Source organism: Macaca thibetana, chromosome 4 (genome assembly GCF_024542745.1).
Source record: "Macaca thibetana thibetana isolate TM-01 chromosome 4, ASM2454274v1, whole genome shotgun sequence".
Classification (NCBI taxonomy): Eukaryota; Metazoa; Chordata; class Mammalia; order Primates; family Cercopithecidae; genus Macaca; species Macaca thibetana.
The window spans coordinates 32,100,030-32,119,996 of record NC_065581.1 but is presented as its reverse complement, the minus strand read 5'-3'; the positions used below and the strand labels follow the sequence as shown (position 1 = coordinate 32,119,996).

The window sequence follows — 19,967 nt, the reverse complement described above, 5'->3', positions numbered from 1 at the left end:
CTACATTGTCTCCATTAAGTAGTGTGAGTCCCTTAATCTTGTGTGAACTTGTTTTTTAAATTAATACTTCCTTGGAGTACCAGAAATCTTGTATCTCGTGAGCATATGGACACTTTTGTTCACCCAGCACGCTGAATTGTACAAACCAGTTTTGATTTTTTGTGCGAAAGCACTTTATATGTAAATAAAAGACCCGTATTTTGAGTTGGGAGCATATTCCAGGTGCATGCTAGGATAGAGCTCTCAAATCAGTCATCAGTTTCTGAGCAGCTGCAGACCTACGTGTAGTCTTAGCATAACTAGCATGCAATGTTACCATGTGAAATCCCACTTAGTTTGACAGTGCTGCAATTGGTCTCTCCAATTCAAAGAGCCCCTTAAATGTGCTCCAACATTGAGGCCTTAACAGAGATTTCCCCTTAGTTCATCATAAAGGACCAAAGTCCCATGGCTGCAAATTCTTTGCTAGTCTCTCTGAGATGCAGTTGATGTCCGTTCTCACCCCCCATCCCCTACCCTGGCTAGTTAAACATCGCATAAGCTTAGCAGATTCCACCTAGACCTCTTGGAACATGAGCTCACAGGTCTGCTGGAGAATCCATGTGAAGACGCTGGTTGATAATCCAGTAATGTTACAGATGTCTCACCAAGGCCCCAGATAGCAAAGGGAGCCATATTGGGACCAGCCCAGGTGTCAGGTGCAGACTGATAACCAGTTGACCTCACTGGCACAAAAAAGATTTATCCAGCTGAGCTCAGCCCAAATTCCTGAGTCACAAAAATTTAAAGATCCAATATGATGGTCGTGTTTTTAGTTTCAACAGCTCTCTGGAATGGAACGAATATTTCCCTGACTGAAACTACAGATCACTAAGCACCATGCTTTTAAGACAATGCCAACAACCCATCCCCCAAATCACTGTAGAACTTTTTTTTAAATCCTTTTATTACTCTTTTTTAACAAACAGCCCCAGGGACAGGGACCAGGGGAAGGGGAAGGAGGGGAAGTGAGGCCCCAGCCCCACAACCCCTCCCCCCCACCCCTTTCCCCCTTATATATTTATAATCTATATACAAGCCCCGGGGGTAGGGGGCAAGAGGAACTCCCTCAGCGGGGTGGGGGCAACCCAGGCTCCTTGTCCCCTCGGGACCCAGGCTCTTCTGCCCGTCTAGAGGGCCCTTCTCGAGAAGGCGGCCCTGTCCGCTCCCAAGGCTTAGGTATCCAGCGCAGGGCATCTGGTGGGGAGGCCTAGAGGACAGGCATGTGTTAAACAGTGAGTCATAGTGGGAGGTCAGGGATGGGATGGAAGGACAGGAAATCAGGTGGCAACTCCAATTTAGAGCTGGGGCCACAGGGGTTTCTCCTTTACCTGCTGGTAAAGGTCGATGCGCTGGGTGCGGAAGACTCCACTGTAGGTGGAAGGCGGGGCCTTGAGACGGGAATTGAGGCCAGAGAAGGACCTAAGAGAAGAAGGACATTTAAGGCACGCCCAGGATCCAGACCCTGGTCCCAAAGTAAGGAAGCACTTGGAAAGTCCACATCCCTATTCCCTTTCACCTTCCAGTTGGGGGAGTCCGTGATGACCCAGGTCCCCCAAGATTGCTGCTCAGTTTTTGATAATCCTGGAACGGCTTTAGTTCCACTGGATGCAGCTGAGGGAAGAAAAATCATGAACTCCCTGCCTTGAAATACAGAATCCCTACTCCTAAATCTTGGCACTCCCTAGCCCCTCAGTTGCTGTACCTTACCTCTGCTCGCCCCAAGCTAGCAGGGAAGGGCCTGGCAGGTGAAGGCAGCACCCGAGTAGCAGGAGCAGGTGGGGGCCGCACAGCCAGGCTTGGGGGCTGCAGAGCAGGGCCCACAGGTAACAGAGAAAGGGGAGGTGGAGCAGGAGGTGGTGCTGGCGGCAGGGAGCCAAAGTTCACCACAGGCAGCTGTGAGTCTACCATGGGTAGAAGCATCTGTAACAAGAAATTTGGGTGTGCATGTTGGGGGCAGGAAGGAATGTCAGAAAACCAGGGAAAATCAAAGCCAGTGATTGGACAGAGAAATCAAATGAAAGGGAAGTGGGAAGATACAATATACCTGCTGGGCAGGAGCCCCTGAAGGGAGAAAGCCACTTTGGCCACCAGGCTGCAGAGGAGTAGAATAAAAATCCGAAGGGGACGGCAGATCCTGGCGTACCTGTTGGGAAATGGGAAGAAATACATCAACCCCTACAAAATCGTTCTCCCCACCCTATCCCCCAATATCTAACACCTGCCCCTCTCTTACCTGAAGCAACGATGTGTCGGGCAAAGGACTGGGGCAGAAAGCCGGAGAGTAGAGGAAGGAAGGTGGAGGGTAGAGAACTCCTCCAGCCGGCAACTTCCCCAGCTCTGCAGCTTGCAGTGTGGAGAAATCCAGAAACTGGCCCTTGAGAGCTACCCCAGAGAGCAGTGCCGAGGGAGGGGCTGGGCCAGGGGGTAGGTATAGGGGCTGTGATCTGGAAAGAAATTGTGGGGAGAAAAGCTGTTAGGAAGCCAGAGTCCTAGCAATGCCTTAAGTCCACTAGCTTCTGGTACCCTAGAACTGTGTCTTCCCCTTCTCTCTCCCCTGAAACACATCTCCAAGTACTTCTGTGGTCCACAGGTATCGGGTCTTACCTGTAAGGGTGCAGTGAGGGTGTCCCAGGGCGGAAGCCTCCACTGTTTGGATGTAATTGAGAGTCCATGGCTCCCCCAGAGATCTGCAGAAGAGTAGGGTTGAAACATCTTTAATATCTGTGGTCAAGAAAAGATCACCATCCCACCCATAGCAGCAGAACGCAGGGACAAAAATGATGTCACAAAGTGGTATTTCACAACTCTACAACATAGAAAGGCTTGATTATAAATACGTACCAGGCAGAAAAAAATGATTATTTACTGAAGGGGTCATGCAATGGGAAGTGGGGCTACCTGAGAACTGGAAGGCCCAGCACTGCCATAGAAGACCTCAGGATACAGACGCTGGCCTGAGGAGGGGGGCTCCGGGCCACAGTGCCCAGAACCCAGGTTCTTGGATTGTGGCTCAGCAGAGGCAGCAGCACTGGGAAGCAGCTCCCAGTCTCTTGATACAGGAATGGCCTGGGAAGGAAAGGCCTTGTGGAGAGGGATGTCTGGCATCCTGGATGCCCTGGTCACTCCCAGCAATCTTCTCCGGCAATCTTGGGCCTTTCCACCAAATTCTTACTCCCACTTACCTCAGTGACTGATGCTGTTAGCTCCTTCTCTGCTTTCAAGCTGTCTCCTACCACTAGGCGTAAGTCCGAGTCCTGTGATCACAACAAGGCAGGAGACATTGTCCCATGACAGACATGCGTCCTCTATGTCCCACCTTTAGTCCTTCCCTTCTCTCCACCCAACTCAGGACACCCATATCCAGCCCACACAGACCTTGTCACTAGTGTCAAACTGGACTGGGGGACCAGGTAGATGGGATGGCCGAATGGGGCCAGGCTCTGTGCCTCGGTCTGTACGCTGTGATCGTTCTGTGCCAATGGGGCCAGGGGGCAGAGGCTGCTCCCGGGGCAGCTCCTGGATTGGGCATACAGTAAAGTGGGTTGGGGGAGGGGAAGGGAAATCTAAATTGGAATGCCCACAACACACACGCAGAGGGAAAAAGCAGAAAAAGGTAGGGCCAAAGTCAGATTCCTAGAAACATTCCCCTTATCCTTTTTTAGTCTTTTACCTTTCTGTCCCCATCGTGGGGGGCAGGTGGCGGTCTCCTAGGAGGTTCAGAGCCAGGTGGACCCTCACAAGGAACAGCATTCAGGGGTGAGGGGCCTCCAGGCCTCTTGGGGGGTCCCTCTGCTGCCCCCTTGAGTCCTCCATCAGGGGAACTTCGCTGGCTGCAGGGACCTGATGACACCTGAGAATCCCCACTCAGGTCCACCCCACTGTCAGACTGACTCATCTGAGAGGAGTGGAGAAGGAGTTAGTTAAGTCAGGGTAGAAAGCACCCCAATACCTGACTGATGCACACAGATAAACTGCAGAAGGGACAACCAAGTGAGAGAACAGCTCCAGACTCAACCCAGAGCAAGTGGGGGAGTATGGCCAGTGCTCAAAGAAGTCCCAGCTCAGACACCCTCCCACCCTCACTCACCTCTGTGCCAGCCACATCCTCGAAAGGACTCAGGGGCTCCATCCAAGGCTCCATGGAGCTGGGCCGATAACTCTTTCGGCTAGTGGCTGGAGAAGGGAGCACCAACCAGAAGACAAGTGAGAGATGATAGCTCAGAAGCCCATCTCATTCTTAACCCTTCTACCATAGTCCTTTCACTCAGTTTTACTCACCAGTATGTAAACGGTTCCAGATGTGAGGGGTCAGGGCCTCTGTGCCTGTATCTCTGGACTCTGCCTGAGGGCCTGGGCCCTCAGGCTTAGAGCCCAAGAATCCAGAGCTATGAGGAGGTGGCAAAGATTCCTACGGATGAGAAGGGCCAGAGGCAAAACATGAATTGGGTGGGAACTGGGAATTATAGGAAGCCAGGACAGAGTGGGGTGACACAGTGTGTGGCGTGAGGCAACAAGGGAGACACGTGGGAGACTAATACTGAGAATTTTGGAGTAAAAACAGTGAAAAACAGGAAAGAGAACGGAGAAAACATAACCAACAAGAATCTTCACGAGTAACAGTGCAGCGAAGCACAATCTCAAACCCATTCTTTACCTCCTGTAGCAGCTCTGGTTTTCTGGGAGGCCGCTCCCGACGTTTAGCGGGAAAGGGACTAACCCGGGCAGAATCCCGAGGAGTCCCACCCACCCCTCTCACCATTGGACCTGGCTCCTCAAAGTGGGGGTCTGGGGAAGAGAAAAAGTGTCAGCATCTGCCTGGCTCTGCCACTGACCCTAACTTCTTCCCTACTCCATCTCCCAATCCTTCTACCCTTGCTCCCTGCAGAAACCGACCGAGCAGCAGGGCCCCTAGGCCAGGTTCTCCACCCACTCCCTCCAGCACTTGACCTTCTCTGGGGATGGAGATATTCCCACCATAACCCCTCCAGCTTACCAGAACTGAGGCCGTTGTTGACCCTCTGGGGCTCATACCGGGTTGGGGGCCTAGGAGAGGGGCCCTGAGGGGTTTGGGGAGGTCCAGGCTTGTGCCTTGGGTGCCCCCCTGGTGCAGTTACACTCCCTTGACGGCTACTAAGCTGGGCCAGAGCCTGTTGGATGCCAGCAGGGTTGCTGTGGATAACTTGGTCCAGGCGGAAGACAGCAGAACTGCTGGGAGGTGGGGGAGGCAGGGGAAGCCCCGGGGGACGCTCCTCTGGAGGACGACTGGAGAAAACAAGAGCAGTAGCTCCAGTATCCACTAAATCGTTACTTTTTCCCACAAGTTAAGTTTCCCAACTTCTGCTTACAACCTATTCTCTTCCCTATTAAAGTCCAGGTGTTTCTGAGTCCTTCTAAGGGTTCCTATGTGTACAGGGACACAAAGTGGAAAGCAAAGAACCAGGAATAAATATATACGTGGCTGTTCTTGACTCCATCACCCTACCAACTGCTTTCCAGTTGCCTTAGCCAGACGCGGAAATCTTACCAATTCTAGAGTCCATGGCCACAACCTCCACTACACCCAAACTTACCTTTCCCTCAGGTTTTTTCCCCCTCCTCCAATTTTTAAACCACAATAAATTTAAGTTTGTCCCTACCCACCTTCGGTTCTTGGGAGAGGGCCAGCTCCTCTTGTCTCCTCGTCCTGGCCCGGTCCTTCCTCCAGGACCCGCACCGCCTCCTCCACTGCTGCTGCCACTGCTGCCAGCCTTGCCCCCTGGGCCAGGGCGCCGGTTCTGCCGTTCCATGCCTGGCCGCTGACTTGAGAAGCTCCGTTTACTCAAATCCTTGGCTCTCTGGCTCAGATCTCCGCGGGACATGGCTGAAATACCTGGTACAGCTCCACCTCCACCTCCCCCAGGAGTTCCCACAGCCTTGGGTGTTAGCAGTGCTGGTGGGGGTGCCTCTTTGTCCCCTCGGCGCTCACTGGCGAAGTCACTGCTCTCTGATGCAGTCTCCCATTCCTCATTGGCTTGGTCTGAGTTCTGGTTTGACAGATCAGGAGACTTGGCAGCTGCCCGGCGAGGTGCTGGGGCCACTGTGACTGTTGTGAGGGCCTCCTCAGGTCCAGGAGTGGAGGCTGGAAGGGTTAAGGAGGGCTTGCCCTCAGACCCCCTTGCAGCATTTTCCCGTTCCTGTTTCAGCCTCCGGAAACGAGGTGGTTTATCCTGCTGCTGAGCCCTCCCATGTCGCCTCCTTCGGGGTCGCTCCCCGTCTTCCATGCCCACGTTGCTGCCTCCACTGCTGCCTCCGCGCGCCACGGGGGACAGAGGCCCTGGGATCAACTTCTCTTTCAAAGGCTCCTTACTTGGTGGCAAAGGGCCTGTGGGAGGTTTCTTGGGAGCCAGAGACTTGGCTGGAGGGCTCCAGCCGGGGCAGACTTGAGGAGGGGGCCTCCCTCCTCCTCGGCCCCGGCGAGATGGCACCCCTCTGGGAGTGAAGACTCGCCCACCCCGGGCAGTAAAGCGGGCTGGGGCTGGTGAAGGTGGGGCTCCTGGTGGTGGGGGAGCAAGAGGGACCTGAGTGAGTGTTCCCTCCTTGGGTGGGGGGGCCTCCTTGTCTGAGGGAGCCAGATCACTCTCATGGGTCTCACTGCCTGTTTCCGAGCCCCGCTGCCGGCGCCGCTTGGGGATTTCCTCATACTCTGAACCCTCGCTCCGTGTCTCGCTGGCAGTGCGGCCTCGGGGAGCAGGAGGGTGGTTTGGTCCCCCCGTCCCACCTCCACGCCCATCATCTCCTCGAAACTCTCGGTAACTGCGGAATTCCCGGCTTCGGGCTCCCCGCCCCCGTCCCCCATAGGTCCCCCGAAAACCCCTCCCTCTGGCAAAATACTCGCCTCGGCCCCGACCCCGGCAAGAGGTAGGACCCACTCTTTCATAGGAATAGTCCCTCCGAAGCCTTGGGGCAGGGGAAAGATTCCCATTGGGTGGGGTCTCCTTGGGGCCCCCGAGCTTCCCCTTGGCTATCTTGAGTGGGTCTGGCTTTGGGGCTTTGGGGGTTTCATCCCCCTGTTCGAGAGGCTTGGGAGGCAGCTCTTCAACTTTTGTAGGTGGTGGTGGTTTCTTTATAGGCCCAGCCCGGCGGGGTGGGGCCCCTGGCTCCTCTGGAGGGATTCCACGACGACTGCTGCCTGGACGAGGGCCCCAGCGGGTCTCTGTGCGACTCTCTCTGCGGGGTGGCGGGGGACCCTGGCCTCCACTTCCAACTCCGCGGGCAGGCTTTCGGCCTGCTTCTGGCCCTGTCAGCTGTGCAGTCTCCTCCTTAGGGGGCTCCTTCTTGGGAGGCTGAGTTTGTATCTTGGCCCCTTCATCACTGCCTGGGGGCCAGGGGAGAGGACGGGGCCCTGGGGGAGCTGGTTCCTCCAGAGGAAAGCGAGAGACTGGGGGCCCAGGGGCTCCATTCTCAGGAAAGCCTGGATAACTGGCCAGATAGGGTGGTGGGGGAGGTACTGGAGGAGTCTCGCTCCTGAAGAGACAGACAGAAAGAATGAAAGTAAGTATCTCAGGAAAACCAGAACTAGGTGGGAAAAGAACACTTTATTATGATCTAGACTCTCTTTTACTGTTTTTCTGTTTTGGCAGAGATGGCATCTAGTTGCTCAGGCTGATCTCATACTGCTGGGCTCAAGCAATCTTCTTGCCTCAGCCTCCCAAAATGCTGGGATTACAGGGATGAGCTACTGCATCTAGCCTCTCCTTTCCTGTTCATCCCTATCCCTACCACTAACCCAAAGTACCTTTCTCCCAGGCCTAGATCCTTTCACTATGAACTCACCCATTTCTCATGACCAAGACTCACCTCATCCCCTTGTCATCCTCATCTGCAGCCTGGCGCAGTGGTGAGGTAAGTGGGCGGGGGTCAGTGGGTGTGGCGGTGAAAACATCTCCTACCCAGGCCAACTTTGGATCCACCGGTGGAGTGCCCCGTTCCCGTAACATAGCAGGTGCATGACGGTCAAATGGCTCTGAGCTTGAGCCCCCACTGTCTGAGCGCTCTCGGGGAACTAGGCCTGAAGAAACCAAAGAAAAAGAAAAATAATCCTATTCATGTCACAGGCCCTCCAGCCCAAAAAGCATCTCTCCAATCTAGTCCTCCCTGTCAAGTCAGCTCATCCATCTCTTGTTCCCAGTCGGTCTGGGCCTTGCCTGCTCTTGTATAACAAGATTATCCACTCAGCTTCGCTACAAGAGAATCAACCCACCCCAAATAAATTCTAGCAAATGAAGGACCACTCCTTCTTTCCTTTCATTCATTCCTTCGTTTTTGAGATGGAGTTTTGCTATTCATTCCTGTGAGATGGAGTTTCACTCTTGTTGCCTAAGCTGGAGTGTGATGGCACAATCTTAGCTCACTGCAACCTCCGCCTCCTGGGTTCAAGCGATTCTCCTGCCTCAGTCTCCCGCTACAGGCGAGTGCCACCACGCCCGGCTATATTTTTTGTATTTTTAGTGGAAACAGGGTTTCACATTAGCCAGGGTGGTCTCGAACTCCTGAACTCAGGTGATCTGCCTGCCTTGGCCTCCCTAAGTGCTGGGATTACAGGCGTGAACCACCATGCCTGGCCAACCACTGCTTATCTCTTAACTAAGTCCATTTTGCAACACACCTATCTCAGCAGTGCTAAGCATATGCCCTTCCCTCTTCACTATGACGGGTAAAACCCATCATACCAGTGTGACAGTTAAGACCCTGATACCCAATTTCTAAGACTGAGGGGATTTTCCTGTTTCCCACTCCTCCTCCCATGCCCCTTTACCAGAGGGATGCACGCCAGGAGGGTAGAAGTCTAGAGGGGGCCGACCCTGGAGGAGCCGGGGGTCCACATAAGGAGGAATCATCATCCATCGGGGATCAAAGTTCATTGGGGGCATGGGTGGGGGCCGGCCCAGAGCACCTGGGTAGAGGGCCTTGGGGGGTGGGGGCGGAGCCTGTGGAGCTGGCACAGCCCCCAGGGTCACAGGTTGTGGTGGTGATGGGGGCACTGGGGTAGGAGGGGCAGAGCCCTGTTGATGCTGCTGCCACTGCTGCTGCTGCTGTTGCTTCAGGAGCTGCTCCTAGGAAAGACAAGATGAGAGAGGCTCAAAGCACACACAGACAAGGGAATCAGCAAAGAAAAAACTTGGACTAGGGGAAATTGTGGTGACAACGGAGACAACTGGACAAAGAAGCAAAGGGACCCAGAAGGTAACTTATGAAGAGAATTAGGTACTGAAGCCAGGAAGAAAAGCAGCCCTCAGAGAGTAAAAAACTTGATTTTACCTGCTGCTGCCGCTGGAAACGAGGAGGCAACGACTTCTGATATTTGGGGTAGCCCAAGCCCTGACTAGGGGGCTGGCGGGTGGGACCAATCCCATCACCCTTGGGTTCCACCTTTGGAGCTGGGGGTGTGGTAGGAGGAGGAACCTCTTCTGGCGGTTCAGGACCCTCTTTTGAGGGCAATTGTGGTTCCACTGCATCGAAGAAAAAAAAAAACACAACAGAGTGATCTAGTTCAACAACAGACACTCCATGAACACTCCAGGAGTATCAGGTCTCATCTCTAGCTCCCTTAAGACTGAGGTACTCTATTCAACATCTATTCTATTGAAGTCCCTCCCATTTAAGACCCATTAAAGCACTTTATGACCTCTCATGAGCCTATGGTGATGGCATTAGCTTTCTATGCAATCATCAGAATAACAGTACTTTCTTCAGTCTCGGCCTACAGGAAATGGGTTTTTATTGATATATTTCTTGTGAGACAGTTTTTTTTTTTTTTTTTTGAGACAGAGTCCTGCTCTGTCACCCAGCCTGGAGTGCAATGGCATGGTCTCGGCTCACAGCAACCTCTGCCTCCTGGGTTCAAGCGATTCTCCTGCCTCAGCCTCCCAAGTAGCTGGGACTACAGGCACGTGCCACCACACTTGGCTAATTTTTGTATTTTTAGTAGAGACAGGTTTCACTATGTCGGCCAGGCTGGTCTTGAACTCCTGACCTCGTGATATGCCCGCCTCAGCCTCCCAAAGTGCTGGGATTACAGGCGTGAACCACCATGCCTGGCCGACAGGGTCTTACTTTGTTGCCCAGGCTGGTTTCAAACTCCCTAGGCTCAAGTGATCCTCCACCCCAAGCCTCCCAAAATATTGGGTTTACAGGCGTGAGCTACAATACTCTGCCAAGAAATGGTATTAGACTACAACCTAGGATTTCAGACAAAATCTTCCCTCCTTCAGATACACAGATAGGACACTATCACTGATAACCAATAAACCAAAACAACTGCCTTCTACTTCATTTGTCCCCAGCCTTACCACCCTGAACCTTTAAGCACCTTGAAGCAGTGATCTGACATCTGGTAGTACCTATCCCCATCTCCATACCTGGGCTGGCTTCGAAGCTGCCACTGCTGGTGCTACTGGTACTGCCACCACCACTCACCAGAGTGGGAGCTGCAGCCACACCTGGAGTGGGAGTACATTGGGCAGGAGGGGCCTGTGCTGACTCTTCAGGTTCTTTCTCTGGTGTTGGGGCTGATGCCGGAGATGGCGCCAGAGGTGCAGGGAGTTCTTTAGGGACTGCAGGTGGTGGAGCTGGGGTAGAAGGGGCAGCAGGTGGGGCAGCAGGCTCTGCTTTGAGCCGCTTGTCAGGTGCCCCAAACTTTTCATCGAGTCGCTTGAGCTTCTCAGCACAGGCTGCCCGGCGCTCTTCCTGCATGCGCCGCTCCTCTTCTTCTCGACGTCGCCGGGCCCGCTCCACTGCCAGGGAAATCTCAGATGATGACTGCTTTCGTCGCTGCCGCCATGCCTCATCCTCATCTTCAGGTGCTGGAGGCTTGCAGGGAGGACCCCCACGATCCTGTCAATTGGCAAGACCCAGCAGGGCCAGGGGTATCAGTTACTATGCTTTCTACCATCTCTTTCACAGACCAATCAACTGTTGCTACTTGCAGGATGCAAGGACCCATGCTTTGGTGTTGATCTCTCTGGGTGGTGACAAATTCACTACCCTGGTCTTGTCTGAGACCAGGTCTTGCTATGTTGCCCCGGCTGATCTTGAACTCCTGGGCTCAAGTGATCCTTCTGCTTCAGCCTGCTGAGTAGCTTGGACTACAGATGCACACTACCAGATCCAGCTATCTAGCCACCCTAGTCTTTTTGTCTGTTCTCTCTCTCCTTCAGAAACCCAAATACCCAGGCCTTCTTGTTCTTCTTTCCTCATTAGCATCCCAGTTTCTCACTTCTTACCCAGACTCCGCTATCACCAAAGATATTTCCAAGCTTTCCAGGATGTTCTGCAGCCTGGCACTTCACACAGTCCATTTTTAGCACCCTCTTCCTCTATATCACAACTGCTTCCATTACTCAGCTGACACTGATTTCCCACAGCTGACCCTCTCAATCCCTTATTGTAGACACTCACTGGGTAGTCCCCAGGTGGGCCCCAGTTCCCGGCGGGGCCCCGGTGAGGTGGGGGTAGCGGAGGCTTTGGGGCAGGAGGTCCTGGCTCTGTCTCTGGAGGCCGAGAGGTTTCTGCCCAAGCCGTCTTAGGAGGGGGCAGTTCGCTGTTGGGGGAGTTGCCCTTTTTGCCATCTGCTTCAGTGGGCCGTTCCTCACCAGATGCTGATTGGGAATCCTTGCTGTGAGCAGAGCAACAGTGAAATTAAAATCAGCTGCAACTAATATACTCCTCTAAGAGTATATCACCAAAACACAAACAAAGACCCCTCCTCCTCTCCCCTGACGGCCCTAACTCACTGGCCCTCAGCTCCCTCCTCATCAGAGTCTCGCCCATCTTCCTCATCGCTGAACTTGAGCTTTTCAGTGTAGTCAACCTCTTCATGGGCCCCTGAGGGGAAATATGAGTATTAGTAACCCAAGCATTCTGCCCTCCAATCTCATAAGGTAGTCTGGAACTACACAACAAGAAGGACTACCAATGCCAGCACCCTTCCCTCTGAAGTCTAGATCCACCAATGAAGTCTTATTCTTATTCCTCTCTCCACTTTGCCAGGACTTGGTATTCCCCATCCATCCTCCCCTACCCTTTTCTTTTTTCCTTTAAGAAGTAAAGTCTCGCTCTGTTGCCCAGGCTGGAGTTCAATGGCATGATCATAGATCACTGTGACCTCCAACTCCTGGGCTCAACTGATCCTCCCACCTCAACCTCCACAGTAGCTGGGACCACAAATGCATAGTCCACAACCAACTAATTAAAATAAGATATTTTTGTAGAGGTGGGGGTCTTGCTATGTTGCCCAACTCCTGGCTTCAAGCGATCCTCTCACCTAACACTCCCAAAGCACTGAGATTACAGATGTGAGCCACTGGCCCTAGCCTTCCCTACACTTCAATGTCTGCCTTTCACCCACATAACCCTGTATTCTTTTTTTCCTCATTAGGTTTTGTCTTTCAAGATCCAAATTCTTGACCCTTAACATCCACTTACCTGCCCAACCATCATCATTCTCCTGATCCAACTGATCAAACTCTTTGAGATTATCTTCTTTGAGAATAGAGGGACGACCCACAGGCTCTACTAGACGCATTGGTGGCCCCGAGCCTCGGGGGCCCGCCACACGGGGAAAACGGCTGTACACAGAAAAGAAAATGAAAGATGGCATATTGTATAACCACATACAAGACTGATCCTAGACTGAGCCTCCTGGCTAGAAAACCATCTCCTCCCCCAATAAGCTTCCCCTCCCCCAAGCCACAAAACCAGACCTGGATTGCTCACCTGGGCCCATCAGGAGTGGGGTATCGGTAAGGCCCCTGGGGTCCATAGGGCGGAGGGAACGGGAGATATGGGGGATACATCTGTAAAACGGTCCAACAGTAGCTGCTCAGAGGGACAGTCATACACCCTTCTAGCTTCTTAAGCCTGCTATCAATCATCCTCCCACCCTCCCTTCTATCTCATAGGCCAAAGACTAAGTCCTGATTCCTAGCTCTCCAGCTTCCAACGTAATCGCTCTAAGACAAGACACCAAGACTCACGAAGGGCGGCATCATTCCGCGGTAGGGAGGGAACTGGGGTGGGCCTGAAGGTTGCAGCGCCCCCCGGGGATCATGACCATGATGAAGTTTGGAGTCCGGGCCCTCCAGCTCATCAGGGCCACGCCCACCTCCATCCCTCCAAGTTGTAGAATCTGTATTTTGGAAAACGTAGAGAGGGGTATCAATGATTGGAGGGCAAGTGAACATAGCTGAAAGTGATGGGGAGGAAGGTGAATAAGCTAGCACTTAGCTCTGAGATGGAATAGATTATGTCTTGGCCAAAAGGCAGCCACTCACTTTGGGGGCGGAGGCTTGGTCCGGGCCCAGACGACTGTTCGGCAGACTCCCTTTCCTTGGCAGCCTTGTCCTGGTCGCCAGCCGCCTGCAGGGTCGGAAATTCCTCTCGAGAGAATCGCGACAGTAGGCTTGATGCCCTTCCACCTATTAGGATGGTGATACAGAACAGGAGGCAGAAGTTTATTTACTGAGAACACGCTATAAAAGTGGAAGGCTCTGACCGGGCATGGTGGCTCACGCCTGTAATCCCAGCACTGTGGGAGGCTGAGGCGGGTGGATCACGAGGTCAAGAGATCGAGACTATCCCGGCCAACATGGTGAAACCCCATCTCTACTAAAAATACAAAAAAATTAGTTGGGCGTGTTGGCGCTTGCCTGTAGTCCCAGCTACTCTGGAGGTTGAGGCAGGAAAATCACTTGAACCCAGGAGGCGGAGGTTGCAGTGAGCCAAGATTGCGCCACTGCACCCCAGCCTGGGTGACAGAGTTAGACTCCATTTCAAAAAACAAACAAACAAAAAAATGGAAGGTTCTGACAGGTACCAGACTATCAGGTTTCCTGCCTTCAAACTCACCCCCCTAGAAAATAACTGCTTATTCTCCAAGAAGGACAGTTCTGGGACGACTACACTCCATCATATAAGACTGAGACTTAAACTTGCTCATGTGCCTCCATGAAACTGAATTATGGGTGGTTCTTGATTTAGCCAAAGAGGACCAAAATCACTTGGCTGAAAATACAGTGCAGGGCTCATGCATCCCATAGTGCCCAAACACAGCTCCCCAATTAAGTGCTGCACTCACCATCTCCATGTGCTCCATGGGTGACGCTGGCTTGTGCCCAGGACTTTACCCCGCTTGGAACCAAAGGAGTGTTCTGGGGAAGTGTTTAGAGAGATGATAAATGATGTGGGTGGGACAGCTATGAGCCATTCTTCCCCCTACCCCTCCAGTTCTCCAGTTACCTCTGGGGCTGCTGGGGGTCGTTTCGGCTGGTTGGAGGCAGGCGTCTGTGAAGCCGGCAGTGGCTGCGATTCCGGCGGCTGAGCGGTTGAGGCATCGGAACTGAGGGGATAGAATGGGAAGGTTATTCAGGCCTGAGATGCCTCCCCGATTTCTCCAACTGGTGGAGACTCAGGACTGAAATCATGCCCATTGCTGCCATTTACAAATATAAGGACAAAATAATTTTGTCATCCTTTGTAAGCTGTTGTCTGTTTCTTCATGCTTTCTCTCCAAGACAAAAAGCTAAAGGTACCATTCCTTAGCCACTTAACAAGAAACCTGGAATAGGTAAGAAAGGGACTTCTTCCTTTGTCTCTGGCTCATACATGGCTGGGCTAAACCAAGCCCCAACACTCCCTGAAGTTCAAGTTAAAATATCCATCACTCTAGGTCCCCCAAGCCTCTGTCTACCTCTTGGGGTCGGACTGCTCCTGTTTGCTTGCCCATCCTGTTCCGTCTTTCGGCACTAGTGAGACATTGGGGTCATTGCCTTTGTTCTCAGCTTTCAGGCTTGGAAGGTTGGCTGGAGGTGGCATACGCCGGGCAATGGCAACTTTCCCGAGACTCTGCAGGCCATGGCGAGGGGCAACTGGAGAAAAAGATGGAGAGAGGGTCAAAAATGCCTCATATGGGAGATCTGATGGCCTCCTATCCTGGGCCACATTTATACATCTTGAATATCTTATTACCCACTTCCTCCAAACTTCTCTTAGAAGGGATTCCTTCCCCTACCCTTAATAATCTCTGAAATCGGGCCAGTTGTGGTGGCTCACGCTTATAATCCCAGCACTTTGGCAGGCCGAGGCAGGCGGATCACCTGAGCTCGGGAGTTCAAGACCAGCCTGACCAAAATGGAGAAACCCTGCCTCTACTGAAAATACAAAATTAGCCGGGTGTGGTGGCGCATGCCTGTAATCCCAGCTACTCGGGAGGCTGAGGCAGGAGAATCGCTTGAATCCAGGAGGCGGAGGTTGTGGTAAGTCAAGATCACACCATTGCACTCCAGCCTGGGCAACGAGAGCGAAACTTGGTCTCAAAAAAAAAAAAAAAAAAAAAAAAAAATCTCTGAAATCCCTATCAAGAGGGCTGAGACATGTAACATTCAATGCTTCTATGTGAGATTGGTTGATCATAAGCCTGCAAGGAGCAAGTTGGCCTTAAAGTTTCCCAAATCCACATTTCTTTGCCTCCAATTCTTACGTGTCCAAAGACAGGGAACCACAGACACGCCTTTGTAGGAGGGTAACTGGTGTTCACCCAGAGCCCACACCCCCTTTAAAGGACCCAATGTAAAGTTGGGAAGTCTCCTCTAGTCTTTTGGCATTTCTACTACAGCCACTTCCCTTTAAAGAGCTCTAAAACATATGCCCCATGCATGCCTAGCTTCCAACCATCAGAAGCATCTTTGCAGGACCCTCACCAGCGGGTTTCTGGATCTCTAAGGACTTGCCCTTATACGTATCAAACAGGTTGAGCGAGGAATACTTCTTTCCATCCTTTCCCTTGGCAGTCGGCCCCGAGCGATCGGACATTGCGCTGGAAGCTCATTGAGTATGTTGGGTCCTGCAGGCACCTCCCCCAAAACGTGCCGGAGCCTGTGGGCCAGAGAGCAAGTGCCTCAGTCTCTGTTCCCTGGTCAGACCATAATAGAAGCTTAAAAACTCCCATGCATTGTCATTAGGGACTCAGATATGAGGCCCCCTGGTGTCTTTTCCTCCAGTCTATGTAAACTGCCCACTCTTTTCAAGCGACCATGATCTACTTAGCTCCCTCATAGCTCAAATGCCATGTTCCCTCCTTTCCCCCAGACACCTTTGTCAAGGAAATCTAAGTAAAAATCCAGTATCCTCCTAGTATAAACACTCTGCCCTTTGTGCCTGTCTACAAAGGGTAGCAGCCTTGCATTCCCTACAAGTAGTAATCTTTTCTCTCTCCACCAAAATCGTTTCAGAGGCTTACAACAGGGCAAACAAATTCAAGCAAGAGAAAACTAAAAAAGAAGCATACAATTCCATCATAGAAGAAGAAACAACGCTTTAGATTCCCTATTTATTGGACACCAGCTCCCTAATCACGCCCCCAGGGCCCTGTACCCCAGGCTCCCTGCCCAGCAGCCTCGTGTACATCTGGGAAGGTTTGCAGGAAGGTATGCTGGGAGTTTAAGGATTTTATGAGCTTGCTCAGCCGGAATGGGGGTTGGTACCAGAGAAATCCTCATAGAACAACTGGGGCTCTACATACTCCCAGGCTATAGGAACCCCAAGTATTTGAAATATCCCATGTTTTTCTAAACTTGCTCCTGTATTGGCTCCTGGAAAAACATCGCCTCCAGATGAAATACCGTTTTACCATATGAAGAACAGAGAAAAAGCATTATAGAGCCACCTAGCACCCTGCAACCATGGGTCAGAAAACAGAAGGCCAAGGCCAGAGCCATCTTCGTTTTCCTATCATCATTAAAAATGTCCATCACCAGTGTTTCTTTCCTCGATACCTCCAGCTCCCTAAGCAAGCCAGACGACAGGTCTCTCAGTCCGTTCCAGAGTGACCAGGCATTCGTTTATGGACGGGAACAGTGTAAAGAAATGAGAAATAGTGGGGAAGAAAGCAGGGAAATCCAGACAGGCCCAGAATGAAAGCCAAAATTGGGGAGAAAGAACTTTATGACAAGCTAGAGATGACATGGATGTTGCTTCGTAGGTGTTTAAGGAGGCCAACCTGTGAAAATAAATATATGAAAAGAAAAGGAATAAAAGAATCATGGAGTGAGCAGACCAAAACTAACAGAAAATAACAGAAAATTCCACCACCATATGAAAGCAGGTGGAAAATATATGGAAACAGATAAGGCCAAAAAAAGATGCAGACAACGAAGTAAGGGGGCAGAAGCCCGAGAAGAAAAACGGGGTTGGGGGAGAAAGGAGACGAGAAATAGGAAAAATGAAAAAGCAGACATAGGGCGACTGAGCAATACAGAAAGCAAAGACGCTGGATAAAAAGCAGGATTCTAGAGTGGGAGTGGCTCGACACGAAGGGGGCATCCAGAGAGGGGGAACACAGCGCTGGGTGATAGGAGGGGGTCCAATATGGAGGAAAAGCGCCCTTCCCAGAGAACCATCAGGCGCGGCCCACCCCGGGGCGGCAGCCGGGGAGGGGGCCCACAGATGTGGGTGAGAAGCCAAGAACGCAGCGGAGGGTAGGGAATTACGGGCCCAGGCGCAGGGGTCACCCCCTGAAGCCAAGACGGTGGGTGGGTAAGGGCACACTATGGATCCTGAATGAACGGCCAGAGGTGCAGGTCCCGGAGTAGAGGTACCGGAGGGGGAGGGGCAGGCAGGCCCGGCAGCAGGAGGACAAAATGGCGGCGACTAATGGCAGCTTCTCCTCCCCCCCGGCCCGCCACCGCCGCCACCACCGCCGCCGCCGCCACCGCCGCCGCCACCGCCACCGCCACCACCTCTCCCGCGCCGAAAAAGGGCGTCAGCGCACGGTTCACCCAGACTCACCTGGCCGGGTGCGCGGGGATCCGGGACCCGGGCCTAGGGGTTCCCCGGGACGGGATGGCGGTGGGGCGGGGGAGGATGGCGGCGGATGGCGCCGGGTTCGGCTCCTCCCGTCTCCCTCGCTCACTCCGCGGCTGAGCTCCGACTAACGGCCCATCCGGGCAACCGCCGCCCCCGGGAGCACCCCCCCTACCTCCCACCTCCCTCCGCGCCTAAACACGCCCCTTGATTTGCATAAAGGGCGGGGCGCTTTCTACCCTAACTCTCTTTACTTCCAGGGCTGTCCTTAGTTTTAAAAAAAAAAAAAAAAAAAAACGCCGGGCGCGCGGAGCATGCGGAGGTTATTTGCATAAAGAGGAGGGACCTAAGGATACTAGGACGTCGATTGGCTAAGGAGGCGGGCCCCCAGCGTCGGCCGTTGAGACGTGTTGAAGGGGCGGGAATGCGGTGCAAGTCGGCTGGGCGGTTGGGACGCAGAATTTACTCGACGAATGTGGGAGAAAGAGGCGGAGCGTGCGTCGGACGTTCGTAGACAGATGGGCGCGGAGAGACGTAGGGACGCCAAAAGTGGAAGGCAACGACTCACGGCCCGTGGCGCCTTCAGCTGGGGAGGGGAGAGAGGACGCGGGCTGGCGGGCGGGATTAGCTGCCGGAGGGCGGAGTTTCCGCAGACTTGGTACGAGTTCTAGCTCTAGCGTCCCTTTGCCGTGAATTTGGGGAGGTGGTTGGAGCGGGGGGAAATGCATCAGAGGGGCGGGGCCTTCCAGTTGTTAAATCACGTCATGCAAATAAGGTGGATAGACAGACCAATCCAAAGGTCCCGGGAGGCGTTTCGCCCGCACCATGTAGCGTAAGCCTTCTTCGGGCAGTTCTATTTATTTGCATAATGTATGCAAATCGTTTGAACAAAGATAGGCTAGGAATGACTTGTTCATCAAAATATGGGCAACCATCGACTAAGACGGACATTTAATTTTATAACCTATAACTTTCGTGAATAAATTTTTATATTTGATATCGGGAATTTGTAGTTTCTTAATGGGTTTCATTTTGTCAAATGCAGTACTGTTTCTCTCCTTTGTCTCTTACTACCCGATTCTAGAGCTCTCTGCTCCCATCAGATCTAATATACCCATTCAACAGATCATTCAATGACTATGATTTGAAGGCGCTGGAGATGTGCACAGGACATTACAGAAGTCGAGAAACAACGCCGGGCCTGGTGGCTCACGCCTGTAATCCCAGCACTTTGTGAGGCCGAGGCAGGTGGATCACGAGGTCAGGAGTTCAAGACCAGCCTGGCCAACATGGTGAAACCCCATTTCTACTAAAAATACAAAAATTAGCCTCACGTGGTGGCAGGCTCCTGTAATACCAGCTACTCGGGAGGCTGAGGCAGAGAATTGCTTGAACCGGGGAGGCGGAGGTTGCAGTGAGCCAGGATCATGCCAGTGCACTCCAGCCTGGGCGACAGAGCAAGACTCCGTCTCAAAAAAAAAAACCAGAAGGATGGGCGCGGTGGCTCAAGTCTGTAATTCCAGCACTTTGGGAGGCTCAGGCGGGCAGATCACCTGAGGTCTGGGGTTCGAGACCAGCCTGACCAACATGGAGAAACCCCGTCTCTACTAAAAATACAATTACCCAGGAGTGGTGGCACATGCCTATGATCCCAGCTATTCGGGAGGCTGAGTTGGAAGAATCGCTTGAACCTGGGAGGCGGAGGTTGCTGTGAGCCGAGATCGTCCCATTGCGCTCTGGCCTGGGCAACAAGAGCGAAACTCTATCTAAAAAAAAAAAAAGGAAGAAAGAAGTGGAGAAATAAAATATAACTATGCCTGGGGTGCTTGAGACATGCTTCTAGAAAAACTGTTAAGAGATAGGAGTCCGGGGCCGGGCGCGGTGGCTCAAGCCTGTAATCCCAGCACTTTGGGAGGCCGAGACGGGCGGATCACGAGGTCAGGAGATCGAGACCATCCTGGCTAACACAGTGAAACCCCGTCTCTACTAAAAAATACAAAAAAATAGCCGGGCGAGGTGGCGGGCGCCTGTAGTCCCAGCTACTCGGGAGGCTGAGGCAGGAGAATGGTGCAAACCCGGGAGGCGGAGCT

General features: G+C 52.8%; 3 protein-coding genes and 1 non-coding gene across 4 annotated transcripts in view; 1 reads left to right on the top strand and 3 right to left on the bottom strand.

Moving 5' to 3' along the window:
* The window catches only part of CSNK2B (casein kinase 2 beta), a 90,227-nt gene that overhangs the window by 33,767 nt on the left and 36,493 nt on the right, over nt 1-19,967 (bottom strand). The gene's annotated exons all lie outside the window — the stretch shown is intronic.
* On the bottom strand, nt 928-18,130 carry PRRC2A (proline rich coiled-coil 2A). Its single transcript, XM_050788320.1, has 31 exons — nt 17,863-18,130; nt 15,777-15,951; nt 14,768-14,945; nt 14,317-14,416; nt 14,156-14,228; nt 13,353-13,496; nt 13,056-13,207; nt 12,796-12,875; nt 12,505-12,647; nt 11,814-11,904; nt 11,479-11,695; nt 10,440-10,914; nt 9,340-9,530; nt 8,837-9,134; nt 7,879-8,089; nt 5,683-7,545; nt 5,036-5,304; nt 4,697-4,827; nt 4,321-4,450; nt 4,130-4,215; nt 3,713-3,937; nt 3,418-3,558; nt 3,225-3,296; nt 2,941-3,108; nt 2,647-2,729; nt 2,276-2,486; nt 2,087-2,185; nt 1,750-1,962; nt 1,559-1,653; nt 1,371-1,461; nt 928-1,249 (listed from the first exon to the last, which is right to left on the bottom strand). The coding sequence occupies exons 2-31, from the start codon at nt 15,886-15,888 to the stop codon at nt 1,109-1,111; spliced, it is 6,483 nt and encodes a 2,160-aa protein (XP_050644277.1). The 5' UTR covers nt 15,889-15,951; nt 17,863-18,130; the 3' UTR covers nt 928-1,108.
* ATP6V1G2 (ATPase H+ transporting V1 subunit G2) overlaps nt 4,162-19,967 on the top strand; it is a 98,764-nt gene continuing 82,958 nt past the window's right edge. The window contains exon 1 of the mRNA XM_050788557.1: nt 4,162-4,165. The gene's annotated coding sequence lies outside the window, so the exon portion shown is untranslated. The remainder of the gene's footprint in view (nt 4,166-19,967) is intronic.
* LOC126954071 (small nucleolar RNA SNORA38) lies at nt 15,468-15,599 on the bottom strand. Its single transcript, XR_007725520.1, has one exon. It is a non-coding gene; the product is annotated as a small nucleolar RNA SNORA38 (small nucleolar RNA).